At 42.3% G+C, this 16,045-nt stretch overlaps 2 protein-coding genes across 3 annotated transcripts in view; both read left to right on the top strand.

Annotated features, from left to right (window-relative positions):
- Positions 1-55: 55 nt before the first annotated feature.
- On the top strand, positions 56-5,537 carry LOC129171714 (5-hydroxytryptamine receptor 3A-like). The gene is made up of 9 exons (XM_054760643.1): positions 56-200; positions 278-438; positions 1,422-1,466; positions 1,550-1,659; positions 3,668-3,840; positions 3,944-4,104; positions 4,180-4,390; positions 4,457-4,609; positions 5,044-5,537. The coding sequence occupies exons 1-9, from the start codon at positions 80-82 to the stop codon at positions 5,304-5,306; spliced, it is 1,398 nt and encodes a 465-aa protein (XP_054616618.1). The 5' UTR covers positions 56-79; the 3' UTR covers positions 5,307-5,537.
- A 738-nt stretch (positions 5,538-6,275) lies between these two features.
- Positions 6,276-16,045, top strand: part of tmem104 (transmembrane protein 104) — a 37,421-nt gene continuing 27,651 nt past the window's right edge. For both annotated transcript variants that reach the window (XR_008566775.1, XM_054759924.1), the window contains exons 1-6: positions 6,276-6,539; positions 6,729-6,795; positions 7,186-7,307; positions 11,034-11,115; positions 13,345-13,438; positions 13,548-13,631. Coding sequence is in view for 1 of the 2 variants with exons in the window: in XM_054759924.1 (XP_054615899.1) it covers positions 6,751-6,795; positions 7,186-7,307; positions 11,034-11,115; positions 13,345-13,438; positions 13,548-13,631 (427 nt within the window). In the remaining variant the exon portion in view is untranslated. The remainder of the gene's footprint in view (positions 6,540-6,728; positions 6,796-7,185; positions 7,308-11,033; positions 11,116-13,344; positions 13,439-13,547; positions 13,632-16,045) is intronic.

The raw sequence follows: 16,045 nt of genomic DNA, 5'->3' as shown, positions 1-16,045 counted from the left end.
TTCAGTCCAAATGCTTGCTGCGTGACTGGCGTGCAGCTGCTGCCGTGTTTGCTCAGCCTCCGTCCAGCAAGGTAGAACGATGCGTTCGCTGCCTCATTGTTCCGCTGCTTACGTAAGCACACACCTTATAAAGCTCACGCTGCGCTCGGGGCCCACAGCCATGTCAGGTTGGAGCACGCTCGCTCTCCTCGTCTTCACTGGTGAGTTGGCTTCAGTTTCATCGGCGACATTTCTTACCTGCCACATTCGGTCTCGATCCTCCTCTTTCTCCCGGCAGCCTCCTGCGGTACGGCCTTGGACTGCTCCTACGAGACTCTGCTCAGCCACCTGAAGCTCAGCACCTCCAATGACCTTCTGTCCATCATGAGACCTGTCAAAAACTGGACCGAAACCACTAGGGTCCGCTTGGACATGCTGCTTTACGGTATCATAGAAGTGGTACGTGATTTAGTCAATAGTCATGGTTTGTTTCAGACACATTCTTGCCCATACATTTATTTCTTTGTGGCGCCCCGCTGCAAATAGATTTGGCCGTACCTGTTTAACCTCACTCCTAAACACATGATGACAGGACCGTCTGCGACTGAAGCCTGTTGTTCCAACTCCATACAGCAGATGGCATCATAACTCTGCTTCTCCTGTAATATTTTGACTTTATTTCCTTAATGTTAGTGTACATTTTTCCCAAAATTACAGCTTTGTTTTGTTTGTCTTTCATGATATTATGACTTAAAAAAAACATCTTTTTTTCTTTAATATTTCAGCTCTACGCTTCTTAAAATTTTTATTTTTCCTCATGATATAACGACTTTATTCTCGTAAAATTAGAGCTGTTTTTTTAAATTTCTAGCTATTTTTGTAATATTTTATTATATTTGTATTATTTATTATTATTTGTTATTTTTGTCATCTTAAATAATCCTGGTAAATTTTGTTTTCATAATATGACTTTATTCCCAAAATGTTGACTTTATTACCATAATACTGTATTTATAATATTATACGTTTTCCCCAACCTAATTTTCCAAAAGTTACAACTTTAGTCGTTGTTTTGTTGCTTCTTATAATATTATGACTTTTAAAAAATAACATAATTAAAAAAATATTTCAGCTTTAAGCTACTTTATCCTGTTATTTTTCCTCATATCACATTAGTCTTGTAAAATGACTTGTTCTTGTTAGAGTACAGCTTGTGCTCTTTATGCGTTATGCTTGTAAGATTACTGCAGATTTTTCCATTTTTGCTGTTTTTGGGTTTGTTTTGTTTTTTTAGTTTTATAGCTAAATTATATTTTTAGAATGTGCCGCAAATGGCCCCTGGGCTGCCTTTGGACACTCCTGATTGAAATTAAACAACTACCTGCAGTTTATGCCAGTTAATATCCTGTCACTGATTTTATTTTTTTTTTATTTTCCTGCAGGATGAGAAGTCCCAAACCCTCACAAGCCACGTGTGGATCCAAATGGTGAGCTGATGCTGTCAAGCAGGAGGAGGTCTGCAGCAGCTTTGGGTTTACTGGTGGCGGTTGTGTTGTCTTGTGTTTCTCAGATCTGGAAAAGTGACTTTCTCACTTGGACCCCATCCAAGTTTTGTGGGATCGAAAAGTTGGCTTTTCCCAAGTCCAAGCTCTGGATCCCGGATATCATCATCCAAGAGGAGTGAGTATTAAAATCCAACTGAGCATAATACACAGGAGAGGTTTTACATGGAAATATGTTTCTGCAATACCGCTGTGTCATGTTTGTGTAGGCAGCATGCAATAATGTAATATAGTGCTATCAAATAACACAAATAGGCTGGCAATGTTTGCATCCGCTGCCAATGCTTGTGTTTGCACACACACACACACACACACACACACACAGCAGTGTCAGCCTGCCAATAGTATGTCTTATTAGGGTTATTAGTAGGGGTGTAATAATCACGGGTTGGTACGTATTTTAGCTCATGGTTGGGTAAAGGGAACAAAATGCAAAACATAAAACTGTTACCTTTTGTGTAAACAACTTTAAGGACTTTTTAAATGAAACATTAAAATTCTCAAATAAAAAAAACAATAAATATACATATAGCATAATGAAAAAGTGAAGCATACAGGGGGTGGATGTGTGTGTGTGTGGGGGGCGCTTTCATACATTTTGTACACTAAAGATGCTAAAGGGATTCCATGAAGCATCCACACCTTAGCTTTGTGTTAAAGTGGACAAAGCAAATTAATGTAATATCTAATAATAGCATATCAAATAATACAACAGATCCCAGCTTTTTGCAGGAGTTACATTCCACGAGTAATTGAGACTTCCACGAGTAATTGAGACGTCCATAAAAATGTCTATTTTGGTACTGTACCTCCACCACACATGCAGCTATCGAAATAAACACATGCACAAATATACAGTACATACAAAACAATACTATTTTATACTTGTGTATAACCCGCAAGGCCTGCTGGGCAACTTCACTTTGGGGAAGTGCGCACGTGGGCTTCCCAGCATGCCGTGCGGGTTACAAATGCGTATTGTTGTGCATTTAGTGTATAAGCATCTATTTTGATACCCACATAGTCGTGTGGTACGGCTACATGAGTGGTACGGGTACGTGAGAGAGGTAGGCATTTAGGTTGATAAGCTCCTGCCTGTTTATGGAGTTGTTTCCAGCGTAGACGCCATAAACACTTCCTGTCCCTCGCTTTTGATGTGTACCGTGTGGCCTAGGTACCGCACCCAAAAAATTGAATTATGGATACATGTACCGTTACACCCCCAGTATTCTTCAATTTTTGTATATTTTTTGTTTTCCTGTTTTGTTATATTTTAAAAGAAAAATGCACTTTTTTAAAATTATGCCCATCGTCCCCAAACCTTATGTGAGACATGAACACATTTCTTTCTTTTTTCTGTACATTCTAAAGATAGAAAAACAGCTAAAAAGAGACAGCTAATTCATGCACGTAATGGGACACACCTATTCCATTATTAAAAGCTCCAACAAGGTTTTCTGGTTTTCTATCCATGCTGTGATCATGTAGTAACAGGTACATTCATGATAACAAGTCATAATTACACTACTTTGCTCATTTTAAGCATTAGCAGAACGCCCTTCCTGGGTCCACTGATTTCACATAGCAACATAGAGAGGAACGCTACACCTAGCGTAAAATCAAAAATACAACAGCAGTGACGGCAGCTCCAAAATGTAGCGTTACCTTTCGCTAGTGGCCTGAGGCATTGCCAGCGAGTGTATGGCGAAGCTAGTTCCTAGCCGGCTAGTAGCGAGCCGGTGTGGTTTGGCGAGGTGTCACTACACCAGTAACGTAGTTCTTGGGCGTAACAATGTAAGTAACAGTAATAGTAACAATGTCGCTGTAGCTTGGTTAATATGCAGGTCACATGTAAGCGGAGCGTTGTGGGTGCATTTGGAGGTTTTAATGAAGGCTTTATAAGCGGAAAAGGTGCCTCTTTTTACCACAGAAAAGAGAAAGACGTGTGTTTGTTTATCAAGTAAGGAATGTGGATGATGAGAAAAATTCCAAAAAAAGTGCATTTTCCCTTTAAAACTGTGCCAAGGGCCAATAATAACAAATTTAAAAAAAGATCTCCGGGCCACAGTGTGGACACCTGTGGTTTAGCAGTTTGTCAGCGTGCTGTTGTTTTCTTGCGTCCTCAGCACCTCGGACACGGGGAGCATCACAGCCAGTCCGTTTGTGACGGTGCACTCCAACGGTATGATGCAAATGTACATTCGGCAGCGGCTGACCTCCACCTGCACCCTTGACCTTTACAACTTCCCCTTCGATAAGCAGAGCTGTGAAATCACTTTTAGATCCATGAACTTTAACGGTAAGCAGAGCGCTCTCCTTTCAGACGCTTACAAACGAATACAAGTGAGAGAATGACACCTTTCCATTCCCTTGAGGCAGTTGTGCTTCTCTCATCTGTGCAGATAAAGGTATTAACCTGGGGACCATCAGCTCTGATGACATCATCAGCGACATCTCCGAGCAGATAATGGTGACTCGGGGGGAGTGGAGGCTGGAGGCCCTGGAAGCTGACAAAAATGTGACGACGGGCAAGAACTCAAACCCAAGCCAACTGATCTACCAGGTGAGCATGAGCGATAGGAGGAGCTGGAGTGCGTCTGCGTGAGCATCTTCAGCTGTGTGTGAATATTCCCTGCAGGTGAGAATCGTCAGGAAGCCCATGCTCTACATCATCATCTTCATCGTGCCGCTCTTATGCCTGCTCTTCCTGGACTTGACGTCCTTCTTCATCAGCGAGGCCCGCGGCGAGAAGCTGAGCTTCAAAATCACAGTGCTGCTGTCCATCTCTGTCCTGCTGCTCATTCTCAAGGACATGCTGCCCTCCACCGAGGAAAAGCTGCCGCTGATAGGTGAGGAAAGTCACGCCCGTCCATCCCTTTAGCGTCACGTGACACGTTTGTGTGGCCATGTTACAGCGAGCTACTGCATTGGGGTTTTTGCCCTGGTGGGGTTCAGCGTGCTGGAGGCCATGCTGGTGAGCTTCCTCATCGACATGGACAACGCCAAGACGGTGCGCAGCCCCGACAACTCCTGCATGGATGTCCACGTTGCGGCCGAGAAGCAGAAAGGTGGGATCAAAGTTGGACTCGTCACGCTATGCAATGCAGGTGGTCCTAGGTTTACGATGTTTCGCTTATTAGCTCGCTTTTTGCACTTCATTGTCTCTCAGTGCGCCAAAGAAAAGGAAAGTCAATCCACATGGAAGTGAAAATGAACATCATGAATAGCTCAGAGAAAGGAGACCATGGTTAAGGATAAAGATGATTGAATGCTAATGAATGCTAGAGGGGGTCATGGATTCTGTGCGCTGTTACAGAGATCTCCACTTTCATGACAATCGAGGAACCAAAACTGTCGGTAACCCGCGGACCACCTGTATTGTTCGCAGGTCTCCATTTGGCCGGATAAGACTTTTTGTAGCTTAGCAAAAATTGTGTAAGGAAGTAGAGAACAAATCCAAGCCCGCTATCCTGCACCGGACTATGTCTCTTTTTGCTCCCAGAGCCCATGAAGGACACAGACGACGTGAAACTCGCTGAAGGCCAGCGTCCTTCGGAGCGCGACCTGATGAAGATGGTCTTGCAGGAAGTGAGGGCATGCCAGCAGGAAGTGGGAAAAGGAGGCGCTGTCAAGCCAAAGCCCAGCTGCTACAGAAGAGCGGCTGGAATCATAGACGCCGTGTACTTCTGCCTCTACATTTGTACTGTTGGGATATTTGTTGTGACGACATATCACATGTGGGTGCCACACGGTTTTTTTGAATGAGAGCAATCCTAAAACTAGTACTTGACAAAATGATAATCTCACAGTCTCTGTCTGTATTGTCCTGATTGTTGAGCAGAGTGATTATTTATCTTTCATCTTTTAATATAAAGATGATTTGTTCCATAAATAATGTTTAGACACTTCCCAGCATGTTACATGCTTTGTGATTAGTATGAAACAGCGACAGGGAGGAAGAAGTGTTCTGATTAAATTTGTGTTGTGTGTTTAAGTGTTGCCATGAATACATTTATAAACAGCAAATGTTTAGAGGTCTTTATTTTGTTCCGAACTCCAATAGAGCGCCGCTCGACACGTCCATAAAGCCACGTATCATGTGACATCACGGGCCATTTGCCAGATAAGACATGAAGTACTCGTTTTGTCCACTGTGGTAGCAAGGAGGGGCGGGGTCAAACAAACCTGCACAACTTGAAGAGACGTGTTTTATACGTTTTTGTATATGTACAACTTTGTACAGCTCTTTTATATCGATTAGTCGCACGATTTTGTTCCAAGTTGGCGACCGATATTACACGTGCACAATGGAGGTTGTCATTTTTTTTTATTTAAAACGTCAATAAGACAAATACATAACCAGTAAAATAAAAACAAATACAAAACACAACTACTATAAACAATACAAGACAAAGTGAGGGAAAATAATAAATAACTAGAAAGAGGAAGAGAATCTTGTTACAATTTCTGAGGTTTTATTGAGCAATATTATTTTAAAGCTTTGAATATATTTTTTGTATTATCATATCCACACGAGGTTTCATGGTGGTCATGTGATATACGCTAACAAACCTTAGCTACAACCGATCAAATATTTAATAGTAATATCAAGTTCACTTCAAGATTAACAATCGACGCTTTACTTGCGTTTCAAAGTAAAAGCATCACCATATCAATCCACGACATTAACCTTGGGAATGTTTTACTTTGAAATCTCAAACCGGAAAAATTAGGGGTGACCGCGGTAGCGTGCCGTTGACGCGCCTCCATGCTAGCCAATGAGGAAGTGCTAGTTTGCCTCAAGTTTTCACCGTAGTTTGACTAACGTGACGCCTTGTTCTAAATAAACTTCTAATGTTACAAAGAGGCAAGGTTCTGCGTTCGGGTGCAGCTCGCTGGCCAGCTTGGGTGAACTGGATCCAGTTCACAGCTCGGCGCATCCTGCTAGCTTAGCGGCTACAGCTAGCAAGGCGCACGGCAGAGAAGTGAAGCGGCCAGGTGAGATGCTTACTTTGAAGTCATACGTATATAGTACATAATTTTACAACATTTTACTGTATTACGAGCAAAAATGTTTTTCATCACCTGAAATGACACTGCAGGAATAATTTAACTATTTGCTGTTACATTTCTGTGTGACATATTTGCTCAGCGACATAACATTGCATACATTTGTCGTCCTCTCAGGTGAGGACAAGTATCATCAGCCATGGCGGGTGGAATCACAGAGACAGGGGAGCCCTACTCTCCATTTGTGAGTAACATTCCACATTGGGGGGTGTCTTTATTTGTTGTATAACTGTTTTGTATGTGCTAGGCGGTCTGTATTTCTTTATTAGTTTGTTGTGCAAGTGCCTTCCAAAACAGTGTGGTGAGTGTCTCATGTTGAACCGCATGGTTCTGTGGAGGTAGCAAGGCTTGAAGATGGGGTTGCACAATGAAACAATGAACAGGATGCTAAAATGCTGAAGCATATCCTCTCAGGTCTGTTCATGTTTGCATGACTCAGTGGCTTCCAAGGAGCTGAATGATGAAAGCTGTCTGCTATGACAGGATGCTGCTTGAGTGCTTGTTTACTCTGCCGTTAACGCAATAAGCAATAATCAATGCATCACTGGTGTTGTTGATACTCCTCTCCTGCAAGGTGGGGCTGGTGTACATGTTCAACCTGATAGTGGGAACAGGAGCGCTCACCATGCCCAAAGCCTTTGCCACAGCCGGCTGGGTGGTCAGCTTGTCGCTCATCTCCTTCCTGGGATTCATGAGGTGAGTCTGTATGGCCCTGACCACCTGGCTAGAAGGTTGTTTTCCGTCCTGCGGCAATGGAAACGTGAAAATGCTAACTGACACTGAACAGGAACACCCGTCTTTCCCATATTATTTGTGGCGGCCCGCCATGAATACTTTTGGGCCGCCTCGAATACATTAGGTGCTTCCTGTTTGCACTTGTTCATAAACACATTATAATGAGACTGTCTGTGAATGTAGCTTGTCCTTCCAACTCCGTACAGTAGATGGCATTGTACCGCTGCTTGTTAACACACCTCATATGCACATGATCTGCAGAGAATAAGAAGATATAGCAGGAGGGATCAGTCCAATAAGACCAGAAATGGTCGCTTGTTGCTTTTATGAAAAACAGAATCTAGAGGGGTCTGACAGTTGGCCGCACTGATCCCTCCTGCTATGTCTTCTTATTCTCTGGCAGACCAGCTGTATAGGAGGTGTGTGCCAATGCCATCTACTGTACCAAGTTGCATTCACAGACAGTCCCATTATAATGTTATTTTATTAACTTTATTTAACAAATAAAAACGCTGTAATGATGTGTCCTGTAAGTGTGAATGCTGTAGAACAGGGGTGCCCAAACTGTGGTCCGGGGTCCGCACATTCTAAAAATACAATATTTTGGTTTAATTAATTTTATTTCGAACATGCATATGTCCGAAAAGGAGTAGGAAGAAGCAGAGCTTATTTAACCCTATCCCCTTTTGTAGCACACCAATTGCTAATACATACGTACATGTGTGTACATACACATACAAACACGCACATACATATATATATATATACACTTACATCTGCACCTACACAAGTATGCACATATATACATATACAGTATACACATATACAGTATACAGGTACACAAATGCTAAATGCTTCCTCCTTTTCCTTTCCTTTTCCCTATTTATTTATCCTGTCCTTCCTCTCCTGTTGATATCCACATCTTCTCTGGTTTTGCACTGCTAGTGACGCTGGGTTTGTATACAAGAGTTCCTTTTATTAACTATGTCAAGGTTATTGCAATTATGCTTATTGTCATAGTCATATGATCTTTAATATGTTCCCAGATCGCTGATATCTTGGACAACAAGCACTCTTGCGACTCCTGGACCTCCTTTTAGTTTGATGTAGATTTTCCCGTTAGTGCTCCAAGTGTTTTGTATCTTTCCTTGCTTCCTCAGGTCTCGTGCTTTTTTGGCGATGTCAGAATTGCGTTTTGTGAGATGCTCATTCATGTAGACGTTGGTGCCTCTTAGCTTCTTTCCCTGTTTCAGCAGTGCAGTTTTGGATTCCCTGTTGGTGAACTTAATGATGACAGGTGTGGTGTTGTTTCTGCCATGGAGTGGGACGCAAGTGTCAATACTGTTGACATCGACATCGAACCTCCTTCGAGTGTAGGAAGTTAGCAATCTGTTGCTTTATTGAAGGAACATCTCTTGACTTGGGTGTGATTTGGAGCCCTGTGAGGCCCACATCATTCATTCGTGCCATCTGATCCATCTCGTCAATGAAGTTTTTAATTTGCTCCTTGATATTCTCCTTTGCTTCTTTCTCTTCCTCAAGGGTGGTGCGAAAGTCAGCATTATCCTTCAATAGTGCCTTGATATCATCCTGTAGAATGTTGATATCATTGCATAGTGCTCTGTTTTCTTCCCTGGGGTCTTTAGCGTCCTTAAGATCAGTACCTGAGGCGGCTTCCATATGGTTTATAGCCTCCTTGAGAGCAGTGCGCAAGGCAGCGTTATCTTCCAATAATGCCCTAATATCATCCTGCAGAACCCTAACATCCTTTTCTTTGCGGTTTATCGCGTCCTGAAGAGCAGAGCGCAAGGCAGCATTGTCATTCAGCAGAACCTTAATGTCGTCCTGCAGAGCCTTGATATCTTCCATAGGGTATTTAACCTCCTTAAGAGCAGCGCTCAGGTCTGCAGTTTCATCTTGCAACTTCTTGACTTCTTTTCTTAGTTTTTTGATATACTTGTTCTGTGCTCTATTTTCTTCAGACTGTATCTCTGCAGTTGAATGCAGCTTCTCAGTTGCTCGCATTATTTGTTGTAGAGTGATCTCTCTACTCTCCAAGCGAGTAGCGAAGGTTTCGTTGAACTTTTTGGTAGCATTTTTCCACTCTAGGTATCCTGGAATATTTAGGTATCTTGACTCTGTTTTTATGTCCACGTCCACTTCGAATTCAGAGCCAGAATCATTTTCCTCTGCAAGTTCAGAGCCAGAATAATTTTCCTTTGTGTTTGACATTGTTGCTAAGCAACCTCTTTGAACTTCAGCAGTTCGCTAGTTAGCTAGACTTGCTAGCAGGTATCGATACTTGTATCTGTACCTCTCGACTATCCAAGTTAAAGTTGGGGGATTCAGCAAGCAGCACTGATCTTGTGTTCATGAAGTGTCGTCAGGAAAGCACCAAAATAGTTAAAATTTCCAGTATCATCAACAGAGCTCCTGCCATACACGTCCTTCCCCGTCAAGGAAAAAAAAGAAAAAAATATAATAAGAAGACTTGAAAAAAACAAACAAAAAAAACAGCAACAGCAAAAATGGAAAAAAATCAGTAATTTAACAAGACTAAAGTAAAAATATTAAGGGAAAAACATTGTAATCTCACAGGGAAAAGTCATAATTTCATTATGTCATTTTAGTAGCATAAAATTGAAATATTAAATGTTAATTTTTGTTTTTTGTTTTTTTAAGCCCTAATATGAGAAACAAAATGTTGTATTTTTTTGGAAAATTAGGTTGGGGAAAAAGTTCCAATATTATAGAATAAAGTCATAATATCACGAGAAGAAAATTTACTATAAAAATATTAAAATAGTTTGAAAAAACCCAACAGCAGAAATGGAAAATGCAGCTTCAATTTTATGAGAATTAAGTCTAAATATTAAGAGGAAAAAGTTGTATTCTAATGAGAAAAAAGTAGCAATTTTGGAAAATTAGGTTGGGGAGAATGTTATAACAATTATATGGGAATAAAGTCAAAATATTAAGAATAAAAAGTTGTAATCTAATGAGGAAAAAGTCATAAATTTACGAGTATGATGTAACAATATGAGGAAAAATGTCATTTTACTATCAAAGTTGAAATATTAAAGATGTTTGTCTTTTGAAGTCTTAATGTGAGAGGCAAAACAAATTGTATTATTTGGAAATTAAGTTGGGGAAAAAGTTAGAATATTATGGGAATCAAGTAAAAATATTATGGGAATAAAGTCAGAAAAGAAAGTTGAAATAGTTGAACAAAAAACAACAACAGAAATGGGGAAAACAGCTGTCATTTTATGAGAATAAAGTTCAAATATTAAGAGAAAAAAGTCATAATTTTGGAAAATTAGGTTGGTGAAAAATAATAATAATAATAATAAAAATATAGGAGTAAAGTTCATAATGTCACTAGAAGAAAATTTACCAAGATTTAAGAAGAAAGTTGACATGTTTGGAAAATAAATAAAACATAAAAAATGGGAGTTGAAACTAATAATATGCGTTTTCACCTACAGGTGTATAACAAAACCGAGAAACATACGGGATATCACTTCTTAGCATATCTACAGTACATGTGTTGCTATACAAAATATCAAAGTGGCAAAGTTGCATCCTTTTTTTTTTCACTATGTGGCCCTCGCTGGAAAAAGTTTGGACACCCCTGCTGTAGAATAAAAGGCTCAGAGAATTCACGTATTCACCACCTCCCTACAGCTACATGACCACCACCTTCGTGATCGAGGCCATGGCGGCAGCGAATGCTCAGCTGCGCTGGAAGAGGAGGGAGCAGGACGAGGTATGCAAGCAGGTTAAATAAGATGTTGTGTGTCTGCAGCCAGGAAGTCGCACACACACACACACACACACACACACACACACACACACATGCACAGCAAATATTAAAGAAGTACATCAGGGGTAGTGAGCAGGTGCTGTATGAGTCTATCAAGCTAAAGTCTGCTTGCAGCCTCCAGGCAAACAAGTGGAACTAATGTTTGCGTAAATATGGCGCGGCCTCTCGCTTAATGTGCTTACAAGTCTTCTTCTGACGTGCTCAAGCATGTTTGGCATCGCAGCCGCTCGCTTAATCTTCTTTGTTTTATTTCACAAATAAATCTGCAGAGTCATTTGTGCCAGAAGTTCATTGAGGGAACACGATAGTCATCATGACACCACCTTCTCTTGCTTCATTTCAGCACAGCTTTATGAGCAAATATTTAAAGCTGCTCCCCCTTGGGGGCTACGCTTTATTGGCCATTGTGGGCACAAATAGAGAATCATTTTTGGATGAAGCTGTCACTGTGGGACAGGATTGGAGTGTCAAGTCTTCAATCTTGTTTACTTGGAATCTGAAATTGGCTCAAAGTTAATAGTCTGCCACAGCAGGTGCTTTACAAGCATGTGGACATTCTCCCCCAGAGAGACGCCGCATTGATTCATAGCGCCTTTGCTTCCTCCCACTCAAAGCAAACCTGACACTTTTCCTTCCGCTTTGCCTGATGGATGCTTGGCTCTGGACCAGTAACAATGAAACCAAAGTCCTATGCGCGTTTATTACTTGTAACAACTGCTAATGATCTACAGCAGAGAACACGAACATGGGGCGCCCTCTGCTGGGAGTTCAAGGGTAGTGTTCCCTCGTGGTTAAACCTTGGAGGTGCATACTTACAAGTAGTCTTTTGCGTTCACACTGAGAATTATGACAAAGTGTGTGAGTGTGCAGTGATGGATGGACACCTGCCACCCTCAGTAGTCGTCATCTTGGCTACATAGCGCAAGGGGAGGGACTACCAAACAAACAAATGCCGGCACCTGCCTGGGGCTCCTCCACACCTTGGCCTGCCTCCCTGCCCCTGCCGCCACATGGGGGCTCAGAGGCGCACAGGCGAGGCGTCCCTGGGTCTCTCTCTACCCTGACCTCCAGAGCAGCACCCCCATGAAAATGGTGAAGTGTTCCACCTGGAGGCATGTCCAGCGATGCTCCACCGAGGGCGGTGAAGTGCGGCGGGATCCTGGGCTTCTAGCAGCCTGGAAATAGTGCATGAAATCCGGATAAAACGGCGAGCCGGCTGACACCATTACCCTGGAAGCCCCGGGGGCTTGGCTATGGAGGTCACACTTTGCCCAACAGTGCAGCGAAGCAATGAGGGACACTTACAAGAATGTATTCAGTGGTGTAAGAACACAAATATACATGTTAGAAACCTTACTTTCATCATGTCTGATGGAGATAAGCTTTCACTGCTGTTCCATTGTCTTGCTTTCAACTATTTTATGGCTTCAACCTTGTACACGCACACATACACACACAATTCTTCAACAGCATGCACCATTATTTGCTTTAAGATGCCAAACATTGTATAAACATACCGAGTGTGTATGCACTCATAGTTTGTTTGACCCACATCTGCACACCAGAAGTGACGTCAACGTGGTTGCAATCCAGCAATGGCCGCTAATTGCATTGGAGATAGTGCATGTGAACTGGGACATTAAACAGAGGGGTGGAAAATTGAGAAACAGAATTATTTCAGTAATCCAACTAATTTTAGTGCATGAAAACTACTCAAGTGTACACAGTATGCTTATTGAAGTGTACTGATGGAAGCTTGATGCGCCCTTTGCTGGACTTTGCTTGAACTCAGAATTCTATATACAGTATAGTATTTGACTCCATGTCAGTGACTCACAGTATGTACTTAAAAGACTAAGAGTAAGTATGGAAGTGTGTGAATTCATAAGTATACAGTGTAAATGTTCATTTTGACCACAAACCAACCTGATGGACTGACTTTGTGTGACCTTGTCAGGCTGCATCGTAAGTGGCGCTGATGACATCACAGACATTGCCATTTGATGGAGCATGTGCTGGATGTGAATTGTGAAGTTGTCTGTTCTGCGCTCCCACTGTTGCAAGACATTCCCAGTTCCCCCCCTCCTCAGTCCCATCTGCATCCCACCCAGAGCAAAACAAACACTGCTAACAGATGTTCATGCTGGGAATTGAACGTGTGTTCATCCATAGATCAATGACAACGACTCCACCTCCGACTACTCTGATGATGACATCACAGCAAGGGGGCTGTCCGAACCGGAGACAAAGCCCATCCTGTCTGTTCGTGAGTGTCGATCAATAAAGCATCATCGGCTTCAAAAACTCTTTTACAGGAAGTTGAGTTGAAATCCTCACATCAGTCTGCTGACACGGCACTTTCTTGCTTTTGCCAGAGCGGTTGGGAGGTCACGTGGACCATTTTGACATAGCTGAGCGCGTGGAGATGGGTCAGATGGCCTCCATGTTCTTCAACAAAGGTAAATGTTCTCGCCCGTGGCGTCACTCCATTCACCTTTCCCGTTATCCTGCCATAACGATTATGGAGGCGGCGGTTGGGAGGGACATTCCAGAAAGGAAAGCTCCTCCTGGCCACTGTCTTCACAAAGGAAGAGGCTGTAATTATAAAAGGACGACGTGCTTCCGGTCATAATTACTTCTGTGAGACCTCATCAAGGCTAATCATTCCTATACTGTGTGCGTGTGCGTGTGTGCGTGTACCACCTGTACTTGTGGCAAAGTCGAAGAGGCTCCTCCTTCGTACCTGAGTGATTACGGCACTAATGAGCCCTCAGCCACCTTGTTCTGCCAAATGGAGAGGGTGAGCTGTGTGTCCCTCATCAGCAACACGGTGGCAGCCTTGTCCTTCTCTTGACTCCTCCCCCTCCTGGCCTGTCTGCGTGCATTGCGCGAAGCTCCTTTAAAGTGCATGCCGGTGACTTGACAGTCTGTCGTGGCACTCGTCATTGCCGCGGAAACGAAGGAACAGCAAAAGGTCACAGCTCAGACGGCGGTCGGCTGCACCCGCTCTTTCCGTGGCCAGCAGGTGCCGCCCTGGGCGCATATGTGGCGTCTGCGCCGCCATGACAGTGTACAGGTGACCACTTAGGGGATTGCTGCACAAACCATTTGTTGGCCAGTGTCAGTCCCACGTAGGAAGTTGTGATATATTTATTATTTTGTATATTAATTGGCAACAGGAGACACAAGAATTCATAAATGTCATGCGTTACGGTTACGGTTCTAGTCCTGTAGTTGGAAGTAATGCACATTACAAAATCATCTTTTTTCAGTCAGCGCGCATTGGCCCAATGCAAAGTAAAAATGAAATTGATCTGTACCTTTTTATCTGGATTTCTACCAGTATTTAATGGTGTCTTCCTTCACCCATTCCAAACCCCTGAAAAGTTAGTTATCTAAACCGAAAAAAAAGTCCTGTGAAGTACGGTATTTTTCAGACAATAAGTCACACTTTTTTAATAGTTTGGCTGGACTTGACCTGCAGTCAGGTGTGACTTGTATATCAAAATATGTATATTATTTAACATGCTGCCTTTAAGTTAAAGTGGGGTGGTGCTTTGTTTTTTGAGGACACCTAGTGACCCTTTTATTCATTGAGTTGAGCTTGTTGTGATGCGCTTAGGCACACAAATTGAATGATACAGAGCATACCGGACGCTTTATGTTACAGGACACTGCCTTGGAGACTTCGTGCTGTAAGTAATGTGCAACTATAATGATATGATATACCTGTGTGGCTTGAGAAATGTGCTATTTTATACAGCAGTGCTGTTTCATTAGGACACTAATTAAGTCTAGTTGGGAGATTGTAGCTGATGTGTTAGCCACTGACTAAGTAAATACACAGGTATGATTTTCAGTCTATTTTAATTCACATGTGAATACAAAAATGAAGTTTTTTTGCTAAAACACAGCTGTTTGATGCTTTCAGGTGTCATGTCATGTATTGAGTGTCTTCTTTGAGAACTTTGTGACATTTATTCCACAGGTAAATTTTTATTGTATCCATATAGCACTTCAGAACTTATTTCAGCTTCCGTACCTTTCGTTTGTCTCCTTGTTGGTGTAAACATTGCACCCTCCCTCCGGCTTTCTCTTCTTTTGTGAATTGAAAGTTGTTATCCCCATCACACTCCTGTCCTGTGACTTATATATGTTTTGTTTTGGGTTTTTTTCCTCTTCATGATTCACTGATGCAACTTATAGGAAAATACGGTAACAAGCGATGCTCACAACATAAACTCTTACCTCCCATTTTTAACCTTGGTGGAGGTAATAAGCTTACCGCTTCACCTCGTTCGACCTCTGTGTACACAGCTAACAAAAGTCGGCGTAAAGACGCATGAATCAAATGAAACCAAAATAACTGTAACAGTAAAAATCCAGCAGGGCGAATGCACTCTGATTGCCACTCGAGAATTGTGACGAGAGAAGTGTGGATTTAATCCAAAGCGACTCCTACAAAAGTCTAAATTGCAAAGGATTATGGGTGTGTGGAGACAGATGTTAGCTTCTGATAGGAAGCACTTCCTCTTTCTTGGGAAGCCATGGCTCTAAAGTCGCCAGAAAGAGACGAGCACAGTGTTGTCCATGCATGGGGGGTTCTTCTGAAGGAGAAAGATTGTCTACGTGTTGCATCTCACAACAGCTGAATGCCTCCTCAAATCTGAAATAAATAAAAATCTTGCTTAAATGAACGGCCTCAACATCCAAGTTGACCTCCAATGTCCTCAAAAAAAGACGAGACTTGTCCTCTAAAGCCCGTGAACAAGCTCTGAGCAGCTTAATTGAAGGTGAGTCTTACATGTGTAAGTGTGTACATGTGCAGAGACAAAGAGCTGCTTCCTGCGTCTGCTTGTGTTTACAAGGTCGC

Source organism: Dunckerocampus dactyliophorus, chromosome 18 (assembly GCF_027744805.1).
Source record: "Dunckerocampus dactyliophorus isolate RoL2022-P2 chromosome 18, RoL_Ddac_1.1, whole genome shotgun sequence".
In the NCBI taxonomy this organism is placed as follows: Eukaryota; Metazoa; Chordata; class Actinopteri; order Syngnathiformes; family Syngnathidae; genus Dunckerocampus; species Dunckerocampus dactyliophorus.
The sequence above is the reverse complement of the archived record's forward strand: the minus strand, read 5'-3'. Positions and strand labels throughout refer to the sequence as shown.

Bases quoted from the DNA above. Each gene is read 5' to 3' on its own strand.
- LOC129171714 (XM_054760643.1), top strand. From the start codon at position 80: ATGCGTTCGCTGCCTCATTGTTCCGCTGCTTACGTAAGCACACACCTT. The intron at 4,105-4,179 runs GTGAGCATGAGC...TATTCCCTGCAG, and splicing joins CAAGCCAACTGATCTACCAG to GTGAGAATCGTCAGGAAGCC. The intron at 4,391-4,456 runs GTGAGGAAAGTC...GCCATGTTACAG, and splicing joins GGAAAAGCTGCCGCTGATAG to CGAGCTACTGCATTGGGGTT.